The sequence below is a fragment of the Salvelinus fontinalis genome, chromosome 6 (assembly GCF_029448725.1).
Source record: "Salvelinus fontinalis isolate EN_2023a chromosome 6, ASM2944872v1, whole genome shotgun sequence".
Taxonomy (NCBI): Eukaryota; Metazoa; Chordata; class Actinopteri; order Salmoniformes; family Salmonidae; genus Salvelinus; species Salvelinus fontinalis.
In genome coordinates this window covers 48,291,195-48,308,103 of record NC_074670.1, presented here as the reverse complement: position 1 = coordinate 48,308,103, position 16,909 = coordinate 48,291,195, and the positions used below count along the sequence as shown (strand labels likewise).

General features: G+C 43.1%; 1 protein-coding gene across 10 annotated transcripts in view; it reads left to right on the top strand.

The window, feature by feature from the left end:
* Positions 1 to 1,878: 1,878 nt before the first annotated feature.
* Positions 1,879 to 16,909, top strand: part of LOC129857954 (protocadherin alpha-C2-like) — a 296,503-nt gene continuing 281,472 nt past the window's right edge. For 2 of the 10 annotated variants that reach the window (XM_055926710.1, XM_055926681.1), the window contains exon 1: positions 1,879 to 4,422. In XM_055926710.1, coding sequence (XP_055782685.1) covers positions 2,059 to 4,422 — 2,364 coding nt within the window. In that variant the 5' untranslated portion in view covers positions 1,879 to 2,058. Of the gene's footprint in view, positions 4,423 to 4,874; positions 7,423 to 7,894; positions 10,441 to 10,879; positions 13,419 to 14,061; positions 16,599 to 16,909 lie in introns of those variants that run through there. The other 8 variants (XM_055926714.1, XM_055926685.1, XM_055926708.1 and 5 more) reach the window with 4 other exon arrangements.

Below are 16,909 nucleotides of genomic sequence, written 5' to 3'. Positions count from 1 at the left end.
TCTGCCTCCTGATTGCCACATATGTGCATTCACACACAGGGGAGGGCTTGATGCTTAGGACAGGGATCGAGTGACAGAGGGGGAAGTGAAGGTGGGGTAGTGCAGGATAGAACCACAGGTCCCAGAATGCTGCGTTATGGGGGTTTAAGGTAATTCTTTGGTAGATTGGGAAGGTTGTGTATGGTTTTAGTTTCATACATGAATAGCAAGGCCATCGAACATCTAGGCCTATACTGTGCTGAAACCTTGCATTGAGTTACAGAAGCACATATTTATCTTCCCTTGGCCAAACAATAGCGGGACTCACTCTCCCTGTATCCAGGCGACGGCAGTATGTCTCTTAATGTGCAAAATCTAAGCGGAGAGGAGGGGGGATATAAGAGAGTGGACAATTGAGGAATATTTTACACAAACCTTGTAACATAAATGAGGACAAATTAGGAGAAGCGTGAAAGAGAAAACATACCAGTAGATTTCATTGTCTACCGCAGGCATTGTCCCTTCATCCCTCTCCCTTTTTTCTTTCTCCCCTCCGGGCCTGCTTTCTTTCAGCACCAAGGACAGCGACCTGCCTCTCGGAGCTCAGTTGCCAGGGCAACGAGCTGCAGGGGCTGGTGGTGTGCTCTGAAGCAGCCTGTAATTTGATATTGTGACAAGCCTCAGCTCGCGATGCAGCATCCGGGTAACGCATATATCATCCGCAGAGCTTTCAGTGCAGTGATTTAACATTTACATTCAGCAATGTTGTTGAAAATAAGGATACAATCGTTAACTGGCCGTTTCAGAATAGCAGAATACACATGTCATTGCAGTACTCTTGGAAATGGCAGTGTTGGAGAGCGAGGGAAATGCAGACACCAGTGTGTGTGTGTGTGTGTGTGTGTGTGTGTGTGTGTGTGTGTGTGTGTGTGTGTGTGTGTGTGTGTGTGTGTGTGTGTGTGTGTGTGTGTGTGTGTGTGTGTGTGTGTGTGTGTGTGTGTGTGTGTGTGTCGGGGGTCATTCTGTCCGTAAATTTGGGTTGTTCAGACTGCTATGGTCTTGTCAGCATTTAGTGTTCAGCCACGCAGCCAGTTACCATACTATCACACATGTGACGGGCAAGAAGACAGTCAATTGGCTCTACTGAACCGACCACTCTCAGCCATAGGGTGTCGCTGTTTACCCTTGCAAAAGTGGAACATGACAGGTGGCGCTAATAGCCCTGTCTAGAACAACACAACACAAACCTAGGGAAGTTAAGTGACATTACAGCGATTGCAACATTGTGACTTACTGACTATATTTCTTGTCATATGACATTTAGATGTTAATTTGGCTATTATTTGAATTTTAAGAACAGTGATTGACTTCTTAAAGTCGTGGTTGTAGAGGCTACCCCCTACTCAAAGTATAAAATAAATCATGTATATTGTAAGAAGTGGTACAATTAGGTTGATCTGTAATGGAAAGCTTGTTCGATTCAATTCTGAAGTACTTCCAAGCCAGGGCATGCCATCCACGACATGCATCATGATATCAGACACAGTGATGAAGGCGTTAGTCGATACTCGTTGGTGTATTGTAATAATGACTTAGCCCATGCAATAAATACTTTTTAACTTTCAAACCCACACGAGTGCCTGGACTTTGATTTTTTTTAATGCCACTTAGTAGGCTAACCATTTGTGGTAATACTTTTTCCTTTTGCTTTTAAATTACAATTCCCCTCTAAGAGCACCTGTGGTTGTGTTGGAATTCACGAAGAGCTCATTTTACTTCATAATATGTTGACCTACAGGTTATTGAACATTCAGAACCACACCGTGCTCAGACGCATGGTGGCGCTTTTACATCATGAGCGCGTTATAGAGGCGCGTGATAACGCGGCTCTTGAAGCGGTGAGGTATTCAGTAGCTGCCAAGACACAGCAGCTTTAAGACGGATGTTAAATAGCGCTATTAAATGGCTAAACGATGGAAATAATAAACAGTTATAGTGGGATCCTATGAAACGGAAATCACTTGTGTTATTTAAGATCCTGCCAGTTCTACGTTAGGCCTATAGCTTTTCTGCCAAACAATGGCGATGCAAAACCGAAAAAGACCGTGGCTAAGCGGATGGGCATTTTGTAATTTTGCTCTTATTTTTCTTCATTTGAAAGGAGTCTCGGCGCAGATACGATACTCCATTCAAGAGGAATTAAAAGTCGGAACGGCAGTTGGGAATATAGCTAACGACCTGGGATTCGACACGTCGAGACTAGCGGACCGGAATCTTCGTATCGTGTCTGGAACAAAGCAGGACCTCTTCCAGGTAAACCAGAGAGATGGCGCTTTGCTAGTGAACCACAGAGTAGACCGAGAGGAACTGTGCGTAAAATCCGCGCCGTGTTTCATCAACTTGAAAGCGGTGATAGAGAATCCGCTAGAAATGCACCAAGTCACGGTCGAGATAATGGATGTAAATGATAACTCCCCTACCTTTCCAGATGAAACCTATAACTTAGAGATACTAGAGTCTGCTACCCCCGGAGCCCGACTCCAGTTGGAAGGAGCTCACGACCAAGATACTGGCGTATATTCTTTGCAATCTTATAAATTAAGCCAGAATCAATATTTTCGAGTAGAAATTGAGGACTTTGGCGAGGATGGCAAAATTCCGTTTTTGATTTTACAAAGACCTTTGGATAGGGAACACATAGCCCGATATGATTTGACGTTAACGGCCTTAGATGAAGGCAAGCCACCGAAATCGGGAACTCTTAATGTTACAGTTACTGTGTCTGATGTAAACGACAATACTCCTGTGTGTGATAAGCAGAAATATACCGTAACCGTAAAAGAAAACGTACCTAAAGGTACATTTCTATTGCGAGTTAATGCCTCTGATTCGGATGAAGGCGTGAATGGCGAGGTGGAGTATTCATTGCGAAGTAAATTCAGAGGTACGGCTGCTGAGCCATTTGAGTTGGACAGCAAAACGGGTGAGCTAAAAGTGAAGGGAGGCCTTGATTTCGAGGAGAAGCAGGTGTATGAGATGAAGATATTGGCCTCGGACAAGGGAGCGGTATCTCTCTCCACACACTGCAACGTGCTCGTCAGAGTGGAAGACGTGAACGACAACAGGCCTGAGATTGACGTCACCTCTCTGTCGAGCCGGATACCAGAGGACGCAACTCCCGGAACCGTGGTGGCTCTGATGGGGATGAACGACCTGGACTCCGGTCTAAACGGACAGGTAGTCTGTTCTTTACCGGAGGATTTACCGTTTGTTCTGAAGCCTTCTCTTGATGGACATTTCTTTTCGTTAGTCACCAATGATTACCTTGATAAAGAGTCGGTGCCTCGGTATGATATTACAATCACGGCTAAAGACTTAGGAACCCCTCCTCTGGCGTCAACTAAAGTCATTCAAGTGGAGGTAGTAGATGTTAACGACAATAGTCCGCTATTCACTGAAAACCCATATACATTTTATGTCGTTGAAAACAATAAGCCCGGTATGCCCATTTTCTCAGTAAGCGCGTCTGATGTTGATGATGGTGAAAACGCAGCAGTTTTATATTCTCTGGACCGTGGGAGCACTGGACAAAGCGTGACATCCTTCCTAAACATAAACGAAGGCAACGGTACCATTTACGCACTAAAGAGCTTTGACTTTGAAACCCTCAAAACATTCCAGTTCTGCATCATTGCCAAAGACTCTGGGACTCCGTCTCTAAGCAGCAACGTCACAGTGAACGTGTTCATTCTGGATCAGAACGACAACGCTCCAGTGATCTTGTATCCAGTCAGCGCTAACGGTTCCACTGAAGGTGTGGAGGAGATTCCCCGTAATGTGAACGCAGGCCATTTGGTGACTAAAGTGAGAGCCTATGACGCTGATATAGGATATAACGGCTGGTTATTATTTTCACTGCAGGAAGTTACTGACCACAGTCTCTTTGCTTTGGACCGCTATACGGGACAGATAAGGACACTTCGGTCATTCACAGAGACAGACGAGGCTGAGCATAAACTGGTCATACTGGTAAAAGACAATGGGAACGTTTCACTGTCAGCAACAGCTACTGTGATTATCAAGGTTGTGGAGCCCAAAGAGGCTTTTGCAGCTTCTGATTTTAAAAGTTCAGTAAAAGACGAAGAGGAGAACAGCGTTACATTTTATTTGATCATTACTTTGGGTTCAGTTTCAACGCTTTTTCTCATCAGTTTCATCGTGTTGATTGTAATGCAGTGCTCCAAACCCACAGACTATTCCTCCAAGTATTTACAAGATACGAATAACGACGGGACACTGTGCCACAGCATCCAGTACAGATCTGGAGACAATCGGTACATGTTAGTTGGACCCAGAATGAGTATAGGTTCGACTATAGTCCCGGGCAGCAATGGGAATACTCTAGTGGTTCCCTCAGAACACAGGAAGAAAGCTTCTGCAGAGGTAAGAACTCTCTCTCAATTCTTTACTGCCTATTAAGTTGGATAAAGAAAGATGTTTTGGATGAATGTGTTGCTTCTCCTTTTGTCTCTGCATAATGTCCGAGTGTGCAAACTCGCTGTCCATGGAGCCGAATTACCACAAACTCGCTGCTTAGCATGCTAGGCTACTACCTCGGGTTTATTATCTGTTCTTTTGCGGTGTACTCCTTCAATTCAGTTTCTTCCTCCACCTCCCATATCTCTCCATCTTCACCTTTACTCGTTCTTATGATGGTCGATTTGGATTCTAATTGGTGTATTTGTTGGGTTTGATGCAACACGTAAACGAGTATCGCTCCCTCGGAGCGTATGTAGTGTTTGTGAATACCAGAATCCCGGACCACAGGGTGTCAGTGTAATACAAGGAGAATGTCTGGTACTTTGTAGACTAGGCCCCTTCTCTGGTCTGTTTTGTTCCACACATACAGAGAGAGTATTGCGGACATCGGAACAAGACGTGATGTGATAGTCAGAGAATAGGTGTATTCCTTTACAGTGCTGAAACGTTCGATTCGTTACGGATTATTATGAGTTGGTCATCTGATAATTAAGATATTTCTTTTGTCATTGAGGATTGTGCTTATTTTTCTGTCTAACGATGGGAGATGGAAGACAAAGGCGCAGATGGGAGTACTGGTGGGTTGCTCTGCGTTTCTCTCTGCTGCTGTGCTTCGGAGAGCAGGTTTCAGCACAGATAAGGTACTCTATTCCAGACGAGGTGAAAGAGGGATCCATTGTTGGAAATGTTTTTAAGGATTTGGGTCTTGACGTCAGTACTTTGGTGGAGAGACGGTTTCGTATTGTTTCTGGATCTAAAGACGCTCTTTTCCAGGTAAATCAGAACAATGGCGTCTTGTATGTTCATAAGAATATCGACAGAGAGGAGCTCTGTGATGGTAATAGCGCCTGCTTGATTGACCTGAAAATGGTTGTTGAAAACCCTCTAGAAATCCATTACGTTGGTGTAGAAATTACCGATGTGAATGATAATTCTCCCAGTTTCCCAGAGATAGCAAAAGGGCTGGACATTTCGGAGAGCACACACACTGGATCGCATTTCCAACTGCCAGCTGCGCGTGATCTTGACTCTGGGATTAATTCCATTCGCTTGTACAAATTAAGTCAAAACGCTAATTTTGAATTGGAAGTTAGAGATAGAGGAGATGAAAAGGTACCTTTTTTAGTTCTACAGAAAACGCTGGATAGAGAGCAGAAATGTGAGCACAGATTATTACTGACAGCAATCGATGGAGGGACTCCGCCGAGATCAGCCAATCTTAATTTGACGGTCACAGTGCTAGACATAAACGACAACCGACCTGTATTTAGTCAGGAGGTGTACACTGTAACGCTGGAGGAAAATGTATCCGTCAACACTGTTGTGATACAAGTAAAAGCTGTTGACTTGGACGAGGGTGTCAATGGTGATGTTGATTATACTCTCGGCAGAGATCTTAATCGTAACGTTTACGAGGCGTTTCATTTAGACGCTGTCACTGGAGAAATTCGAGTCAAAGGAGAGGTCGACTTTGAATCGACTGAAGTTTATAGACTTGACGTGCAGGCTTCGGATAAAGGACAGCCTCCCATGACTGTGAGCTGTAGAGTTATCATTAAGATAACAGATGTAAATGACAACAAACCAGATATAGAGGTGACATCCCTCTCTAATTTAGTTCCGGAAGATGCAAAACCTGGAACTGTTGTTTCTCTTATTAGTGTTACAGATAAGGACTCGGGTATAAATGGAAAGGTGTTGTGTGGTCTGTCGGATACTGTACCGTTTGAGTTAAAACCCTCATACCAAGATAATATGTATTCTTTAGTGACCAATCAGCGTTTAGATCGAGAGCTAGTGTCTGGTTATGACATCACAATAACAGCCACTGACTGTGGTCAGCCTCCTCTGTCCACATTCAAAACTCTGAGCGTCCAGATATCAGATGTGAACGATAACAGCCCAGAATTCTCCCAAACCCCTCTTCGGCTGTACTTAGCGGAAAATAACGCCCCTGGTGCATCGATATTCTCTGTAAGCGCTTGTGATAAAGACTTGAATGAAAATGCTGCGATTTCATATCACATTGTTAGAGGAGAAGGGACGCAGAATGATATGGCATCTTTTCTGAATATAAATTCTGATAATGGACATATTTCCGTGCTAAAAAGCTTTGATTTTGAATCCCTCAAAACGTTCCAATTCCAAGTTGTAGCTACGGACTCTGGACTTCCGTCACAAAGCACCAACGTCACAGTGAACGTGTTCATTCTGGATCAGAACGACAACGCTCCAGTGATCTTGTATCCAGTCAGCGCTAACAGTTCTGCTGAAGGTGTGGAGGAGATTCCCCGCAATGTGAACGCAGGCCATTTGGTGACTAAAGTGAGAGCCTATGACGCTGATATAGGATATAACGGCTGGTTATTATTTTCACTGCAGGAAGTTACTGACCACAGTCTCTTCGCTTTGGACCGCTATACAGGACAGATACGGACACTTCGGTCATTCACAGAGACAGACGAGGCTGAGCATAAACTGGTCGTACTTGTAAAAGACAATGGGAACGTTTCACTGTCAGCAACAGCTACTGTGATTATCAAGGTTGTGGAGCCCAAAGAGGCTTTTGCCGCTTCTGATGTTAAAAGTTCAGTAAAAGATGACGAGGAAGAGAACAGCGTTACATTTTATTTGATCATTACTTTGGGGTCAGTTTCAACGCTTTTTCTCATCAGTATCATCGTGTTGATTGTAATGCAGTGCTCCAAACCCACAGACTATTCCTCCAAGTATTTACAAGATACGAATAACGACGGGACACTGTGCCACAGCATCCAGTACAGATCCGGAGACAAACGGTACATGTTAGTTGGACCCAGAATGAGTATAGGTTCTACTATTGTCCCGGGCAGCAATGGAAATACTCTAGTGATACCCGAACACAGGAGGATAGCTTCTGGAGAGGTAAGAGCTGTCTCTATAATTTTCTGCCTGTTAAGTCAGATAAAGAGACATGTTTTGAGGGAATTTGTTCTTTGTTATCATGTTTTGTCTGTGCATAATGTCCGGGTGTGCAAACCAGCCGTGTCAATCGCTGTCCATGGTGCTGAATTATCACAAACTCGCTGCTTAGCATGCTAGGCTACTACCTCGGGTTTTTTATCTGTTCTTTTGCTGTGCACTCCTTCAATTCAGTTTCTTCCTCCACCTCCCATATCTATCCATCTTCAACTTTACTTGTTCTTTGATGGTTAATTTGTGCTGGAATGTTACATTTTTATTGGTTTGGATCGTAAACGTAAACAATGATAACAACTCTCTGGGGTTATGTAGATGTTGTGATTACCAGAATCACGGACCACGTGGTGTCAGTGTAATACAAGGAGAATGTCTGGTACTTTTTAGACTAGTCCCCTCTCTGGTCTGTTTTGTTCCACACATACAGAGAGAGTATTGCGGAGCTCGGAACAAGACGTGATGTGATAGTCAGATTAGATGTTGTATTTTTTATTCGCTGACTAAACATTAGATTCTGTATGAATCATTACGAGTTGGCCATCTGATCCTCAGGATTGCATTCTTTCATTATTGATCGTGCTTATTTGTTTCTATTTAACGATGGGAGATGGAGGACAAAGGCGCAGATGGGAGTACTGGTGGGTTGCTGTGCGTTTCTCTCTGCTGCTGTGCTTCGGAGAGCAGGTTTCAGCACAGATAAGGTACTCTATTCCAGAGGAGGTGAAAGAGGGATCTGTTGTTGGAAATGTTGCTAAGGATTTGGGTCTTGACGTCAGTACTTTGGTGGAGAGACGGTTTCGTATCGTTTCTGGATCTAAAGAAGATATTTTCCAGGTAAATCAGAACAATGGCGTCTTGTATGTTCATAAAAATATCGACAGAGAGGAGCTCTGTGATGGCAATATTGCATGTTTGATAAACCTGAAAATGGTTGTTGAAAATCCGTTAGAAATACATTACGCCGGAATAGAAATCACGGACGTCAATGACCACTCGCCCAATTTCCAAGAGAAAGACAAACTAGTTGATATTTCGGAATCTACTCTTTCTGGCAAGCGTCTCCAGTTACCAGCCGCGCGTGATCCTGATGTTGGTGTTAATGCAGTACGTGTCTATAAATTGAGTCACAATGAACATTTTGATTTGCAAATAAGAGACAGAGGAGAAGATAAAATTCCATTCTTAGTTTTACAAAAACCCTTGGATAGAGAGAAACAATCTGAACACAGACTAGTTTTAACTGCAGTCGATGGTGGAAGTCCACAGAGGTCAGGGACTCTTAATGTCACTATCACTGTTCTCGATTCGAATGACAACAATCCTGTATTTAGTCATGAGGTATACTCGGTCACACTGCCTGAAAATGTCCAACCCGGAACTATTGTACTCAACGTTAAGGCAACAGATTTGGACGACGGTTCCAATGGTGACGTTGAATATTTATTTGGTAGTGAACCTCTTCCCAAGATATATGATGTATTTAGTTTAGATAAAGCTACAGGTGAAATTCGTGTTAAAGGTTACGTTGACTTCGAGGACATTGATACATATAAACTAGACGTCCATGCCACTGACAAAGGGCAGCCCCCAATGAGTACGGATTGTAGAGTCATTATAAAGATACTCGATTTAAACGACAATAAACCCGAAATAGAGGTGACGTCCCTCTCTAGTATGGTGTCAGAAGATTCAAAACCAGGAACTATTATTTCTCTAATTAGTGTGACAGATAAAGACTCTGGTATTAATTGTAAAGTTTTGTGCCGTCTAACAGACGACGTACCTTTCGAATTAAAGCCCTCATACCAAGATAATATGTATTCTTTAGTGACCAAACAACGTTTGGATCGTGAACTCGTGTCCCATTATGACATCACAATAACAGCCACTGACTGTGGTCAGCCTCCTCTGTCCACATTCAAAACTCTGAGCGTGCAGATATCAGATGTAAACGATAACAGTCCAGAATTCTCCCAAAACCCCCTTCAGCTGTACTTAGTGGAAAATAACGCTCCTGGTGCATCCATATTCTCTGTGAGCGCCTCTGATAAAGACTTGAATGAAAACGCCGCGATTTCATATCACATTGTTAGAGGAGAAGGGACACAGAATGATATGGCATCTTTTTTAAATATCAATTCTGATAATGGCCATATCTCCGCGCTCAAAAGCTTTGACTTTGAAATTCTGAAAACATTCAAATTCCAAGTTGTAGCTACAGACTCTGGAACTCCGTCACAAAGCAGCAACGTCACAGTCAACGTGTTCATTCTGGATCAAAACGACAACGCTCCAGTGATATTGTATCCAGTCAGCGCTAACGGTTCCGCTGAAGGTGTGGAGGAGATTCCCCGCAATGTGAACGCAGGCCATTTGGTGACTAAAGTGAGAGCCTATGACGCTGATATAGGATATAACGGCTGGTTATTATTTTCACTGCAGGAAGTTACTGACCACAGTCTCTTTGCTTTGGACCGCTATACGGGACAGATAAGGACACTTCGGTCATTCACAGAGACAGACGAGGCTGAGCATAAACTGGACATACTGGTAAAAGACAATGGGAACGTTTCACTCTCAGCAGCAGCTACTGTGAATATTAATGTTGTGGAGCCCAAAGAGGCTTTTGCAGCTTCTGATGTTAAAGGCGAAGTAAATGACGAAGAGGAGAACAGCGTTACATTTTATTTGATCATTACTTTGGGGTCAGTTTCAACGCTTTTTCTCATTAGTATCTTCGTGTTGATTGTAATGCAGTGCTCCAAACCCACAGACTATTCCTCCAAGTATTTACAAGATACGAATAACGACGGGACACTGTGCCACAGCATCCAGTACAGATCCGGAGACAATCGGTACATGTTAGTTGGACCCAGAATGAGTATAGGTTCTACTATTGTCCCGGGCAGCAATGGGAATACTCTAGTGGTTCCTTCAGAACACAGGAAGAGAGCTTCTGGAGAGGTAAGAGCTTTGCACCTCATAACATATGTATTAGCATGTTTTGTCCGTGGCTAACGCAACCTCTTTGCAGCAGCGGATGCTGGCCATGGTGCTGAACTACCAGCTCACCGATTAGTTTAGCTGGTGAGAGCATTATACTGCTAGGCTAACTACTGTACCTCAGGTTTATTACATGTTCTTCTGCTGTAGTCCTTCAATTCAGTCTCTATCTCTTCTGCTCACATCTACGCACATTCATCTTCATACTAGACATTCTTAACGACAATTTACTGGAGTTGGTGTTTCTGTTGGTTTGGACGCAAAACGTACGTTGATAACTCTCTCGGTGCCTATCTAGTTGTTGTCGATACCAGAATCCCGGACCACATGGTGTCAGTGTAACACAAGGAGACTGTTGCTTTGTAGATTAGGCCCTTCCCTTCTCTGGTCTGTTTTGTTCCACACATACAGAGAGAGTGGTGCGGACGTCAGAACAAGACGTGCTATGTTAGAGAGAATCGTCTTTTATTTCGGTGCTGACGCATTGAACTCCTTATGGACAAGAACGAGTTGGCCATCTGATCATTAGGATTGTATTTTGTCATTGAGGATTGTGCTTACTTTTCTGTCTAACGATGGGAGATGGAAGACAAAGGCGCAGATGGGAGTACTGGTGGGTTGCTGTGCGTTTCTCTCTGCTGCTGTGCTTCGGAGAGCAGGTTTCAGCACAGATAAGGTACTCTATTCCAGAGGAGGTGAAAGAGGGATCTGTTGTTGGAAATGTTGCTAAGGATTTGGGTCTTGACGTCAGTACTTTGGTGGAGAGACGGTTTCGTATTGTTTCTGGATCTAAGGACGCTCTTTTCCACGTAGATCAGAACAATGGCGTCTTGTATGTTCACAAGAATATCGACAGAGAAAGGATTTGTAGCGGCAAGGTAGCTTGCATGATAGACCTGAAAATCGTCGTTGAAAACCCGCTTGAAGTTCACTACGTAGGTTTAGAGATAACGGATGTAAATGACCACTCGCCAAGTTTCTCTGAGAAAAATCTACACATAGAGATAGCTGAAAATAAACCTCCAGGAGCTCGATTTGAACTCCAGCCTGCGCGTGATTTCGACTCCGGAATTAATTCTATACGTTCCTATAAGTTAAATCAAAATGAACATTTCGATATAGAACTGAGAGATAGTGGGGAAGGGGATACAATCCCGTTTTTAATTTTACAGAAAGCCTTGGACAGGGAACAGAAGACCAAACATTCATTACTATTGACAGCATTGGATGGGGGGAATCCACCGAGATCAGGTACTCTGAACATAACTGTCACAGTCCTTGACGCAAATGATAATCAGCCTGTATGTAGTCAGGACGTCTATTCAGTTACATTACAAGAAAATGCTGATATTGGTAGGTTTGTAGTTAGAATTAATGCAAGCGATGCAGACCATGGGTCAAATGGCATGGTGGAATATACTCTCGGTAGAAATTTAAAGCGGAGAGTACATGATATTTTCCTATTGGATAGCATTACTGGGGAAATTAAGGTGAGAGGCCCGGTAGATTTTGAAGAAAATGAGATGTACAGTCTAAATGTACAGGCGTCTGATAAGGGCCAGCCTCCAATGACAACTGATTGCAGAGTTATTGTAAAGATACAAGACGTGAACGACAACAGACCACAAATAGAGGTTACATCACTCTCTAATACAGTGTCTGAAGATTCTAAACCTGGAACTGTTATATCTCTCATCAGTGTGACAGATCAAGACTCTGGTATTAACGGAAAAGTTATTTCCAGTATAACTGAAAACGTGCCATTTGAATTAAAACCCTCATATAAGGATAACGTGTATTCTATAGTCACAAAGGGACGTTTAGACAGAGAACTCGTGTCCCATTATGACATCACAATAACAGCCACAGACTGTGGTCAGCCTCCTCTGTCCACATTCAAAACTCTGAGCGTCCAGATATCAGATGTGAACGATAACAGTCCAGAATTCTCCCAAAACCCCCTTCAGCTGTACTTAGTGGAAAATAACGCCCCTGGTGCATCGATATTCTCTGTAAGCGCTTGTGATAAAGACTTGAATGAAAATGCTGCGATTTCATATCACATAGTTAGAGGAGAAGGGACACAGAATGATATGGCATCTTTTCTGAATATAAATTCTGATAATGGCCATATCTCCGCGCTCAAAAGCTTTGACTTCGAAATCCTCAAAACTTTCCAATTCCAAGTTGTAGCTACGGACTCTGGAACTCCGTCACTAAGCAGCAACGTCACAGTCAACGTGTTCATCCTGGATCAGAACGACAACGCTCCAGTGATCTTGTATCCAGTCAGCGCTAACGGTTCTGCTGAAGGTGTGGAGGAGATTCCCCGCAATGTGAACGCAGGCCATTTGGTGATTAAAGTGAGAGCCTATGACGCCGATATAGGATATAACGGCTGGTTATTATTTTCACTGCAGGAAGTTACTGACCACAGTCTCTTCGCTTTGGACCGCTATACAGGACAGATACGGACACTTCGGTCATTCACAGAGACAGACGAGGCTGAGCATAAACTGGTCATACTGGTAAAAGACAATGGGAACGTTTCACTGTCAGCAACAGCTACTGTGATTATCAAGGTTGTGGAGCCCAAAGAGGCTTTTGCAGCTTCTGATGTTAAAAGTTCAGTAAAAGACGAAGAGGAGAACAGCGTTACATTTTATTTGATCATTACTTTGGGGTCAGTTTCAACGCTTTTTCTCATCAGCATCATCGTGTTGATTGTAATGCAGTGCTCCAAAACCACAGACTATTCCTCCAAGTATTTACAAGATGTGAATAACGACGGGACACTGTGCCACAGCATCCAGTACAGATCCGGAGACAATCGGTACATGCTAGTTGGACCCAGAATGAGTATAGGTTCTACTATTGTCCCGGGCAGCAATGGAAATACTCTAGTGATACCTGAACACAGGAGGAGAGCTTCTGGAGAGGTAAGAGCTGTTTCTAAGCATTAAACTTTGAAAGCATATTGCTGGTTATTTTTAATAATTTATCGTGCGTAATGAAATGTGTGACTGATGATGAAGCGGTTGCTGTCGACCCTGGTTGTGCTGAATTCGTGCTTAATGTCTTATGTTTATTTTTGGGTTATATATGCATGAGTTATGATGACCTCTCTCAAATAGTTGGATAGTCATAGACCAGGCCCAAACAAGACTCATTAGTGTAATTCCCCTGTCTTCAAACTGATTTTCTGTGCGTAATGGAGAAATGAACTCGTTCATGCGGTAGCTGTCCACTCTTGTGGTGCTGATTTACAAAGTTAATTGCTTTTCCTTGCAATCGAGGTATTTACTATGTCAGTCTTTTACATATGTAGTCATCCAATCCATTTTTTCCTAATCCCTCTCCATGTACTCCCCCCCAACCTTTCCTCACCCCACGCCTGTAACTATAATATTGCGCTGGTACTTTTGCTGATGCTAATACAGTAATGTACAATCATTCTAGAGCGTGTGTACTCGTGGCAAGCAGTAGTTCGGTCCGCATGGTGTCGGTGTCACATAAGGAGCCTGACTGACTGTCTGGTGTTTAGTATATTAGGCCCTGCCCCTCTCTGGGTTGTTTTGTCCCCAAATGCAGAGAGAGCTGTGCGGACGTCACAACAGGACGTGCTATGATAGTCAGAAAATAATTGTATTCTTTTTCTGTCCTGAAACATTGCATTTCGTTATGGATCATCATGAGTTGGTCATCTGATCGTTAGGATTGTGTTTTTTCATTGAGGATTGTGCTTACTTTTCTGTCTAACGATGGGAGATGGAAGACAAAGGCGCAGATGGGAGTACTGGTGGGTTGCTGTGCGTTTCTCTCTGCTGCTGTGCTTCGGAGAGCAGGTTTCAGCACAGATAAGGTACTCTATTCCAGAGGAGGTGAAAGAGGGATCCGTTGTTGGAAATGTTGCTAAGGATTTGGGTCTTGACGTCAGTACTTTGGTGGAGAGACGGTTTCGTATCGTTTCTGGATCTAAAGACGCTCTTTTCCACGTAAATCAGAACAATGGCGTCTTGTATGTTCATAAGAAAATCGACAGAGAGGAGCTCTGTGATGGCAATATTGCATGTTTGATAAACCTGAAAATGGTTGTTGAAAACCCTTTAGAAATTCATTATGTAGGTGTCGAAATCACCGACGTCAATGACCACTCTCCTATTTTCCCTGGTAATGAGCAGTATTTGGAAATAGCGGAACAAACCATGCTAGGGACGCGCTTCCAAATCCAGGCTGCACGGGATCCAGATATAGCGTTCAACTCTGTCCGTTTGTATAAATTAAGTCAGAACGATCATTTTGAAATTGAGATTAGAGACGATGAAGACAAAATACCGTTCTTAGTCTTGAAAAAAGCTTTGGATAGAGAGCTCAAAACCAAACACAGATTACTTGTAACTGCAGTTGATGGAGGTCGTCCACCAAGATCAGGGACTGTCAACGTCACTATTAATGTGCTTGATTCGAATGATAACCGTCCTGTTTGTAGTCAAGACACCTATTCAGTGAGACTACAGGAAAATGCCGCACTTGGTACTGTGGTTGTTAGGGTAAATGCCACTGATCTAGATGAGGGTTCAAACGGTGAGTTGGAGTACACTTTAGGCAGAAACCTAAAGCGTAAAGTATACGATATTTTTGAACTGGATAGCCTAACAGGAGAAATTAAAGTTAAAGGTGAGGTGGACTTCGAGGACACAGAAGTGTATAAACTAGATGTACAGGCTTCAGACAAAGGACAACCTCCCTTAACTGTGGAATGCAGAGCAATTATAAAGATAATTGATGTTAATGATAACCAACCAGAAGTAGAAGTGACATCGCTGTCCAATGTCGTTTCAGAAGATTCAAAACCAGGCACAGTTATTTCGCTCATTAGTGTGACAGATAAAGACTCTGGTATCAATGGTAAAGTGTTGTGCAGCATCTCCAACAATGTACCGTTTGAGTTAAAACCGTCATATGAAGATAATATGTATTCCTTAGTGACCAAACAGCGTTTAGATCGAGAGCTAATGTCTGGTTATGACATCACAATAACAGCCACTGACTGTGGTCAGCCTCCTCTGTCCACATTCAAAACTCTGAGCGTCCAGATATCAGATGTGAACGATAACAGTCCAGAATTCTCCCAAACCCCCCTTCAGCTGTACTTAGTGGAAAATAACGCTCCTGGTGCATCTATATTCTCTGTGAGCGCCACTGATGAAGACTTACATGAAAATGCTGCGATTTCATATCACATAGTTCGAGGTGAAGGAACACAGAATGATATGGCATCTTTCCTCAATATCAATGCTGATAATGGAGATATTGCCGCGCTAAAAAGCTTTAATTTCGAAACCCTCAAAACGTTCCAATTCCAAGTTGTAGCTACGGACTCTGGGACTCCGTCTCTAAGCAGAAACGTCACAATAAACGTGTTCATTCTGGATCAGAACGACAACGCTCCAGTGATCTTGTATCCAGTCAGTGCTAACGGTTCTGCTGAAGGTGTGGAGGAGATTCCCCGCAATGTGAACGCAGGCCATTTGGTGACTAAAGTGAGAGCCCATGACGCTGATATAGGATATAACGGCTGGTTATTATTTTCACTGCAGGAAGTTACTGACCACAGTCTCTTTGCTTTGGACCGCTATACGGGACAGATAAGGACACTACGGTCATTCACAGAGACAGACGAGGCTGAGCATAAACTGGTCATACTGGTAAAAGACAATGGGAACGTTTCACTGTCAGCAACAGCTACTGTGATTATCAAGGTTGTGGAGCCCAAAGAAGCTTTTGCAGCTTCAGATGTTAAAAGTTCAGTAAAAGACGAAGAGGAGAACAGCGTTACCTTTTATTTGATCATTACTTTGGGTTCAGTTTCAACGCTTTTTCTCATCAGCATCATCGTGTTGATTGTAATGCAGTGCTCCAAACCCACAGACTATTCCTCCAAGTATTTACAAGATGCAAATAACGACGGGACACTGTGCCACAGCATCCAGTACAGATCCGGAGACAATCGGTACATGTTAGTTGGACCCAGAATGAGTATAGGTTCTACTATTGTCCCGGGAAGCAATGGGAATACTCTAGTGCTACCTGAACACAGGAGGAAAGCTACTGGAGAGGTAAGAACTGTTTCTAAGAATTTCAACATTTGAAATATCCTGTATGTAAGTATCTTTTTGGTCATTCGATTATATATATTTTTCTAGTTCATTGCGATGACTTTAACGCGCTTAATAGAAGTGAGATTGTTGAAGCTGTCGCTGTCCACTTTGGTGTTGCTGAATCACCAGCTCATTTGCTGTATTTATCTTCGCTTAAGTGTATATAAGTCCATCTCTCTCTCCTATTTTTACATGTTCTCATTCCTTCATTGCTGCTACGTAGTTATGGCAACTGGAAAACAGACAACAACTACAATTTCATATGGTCA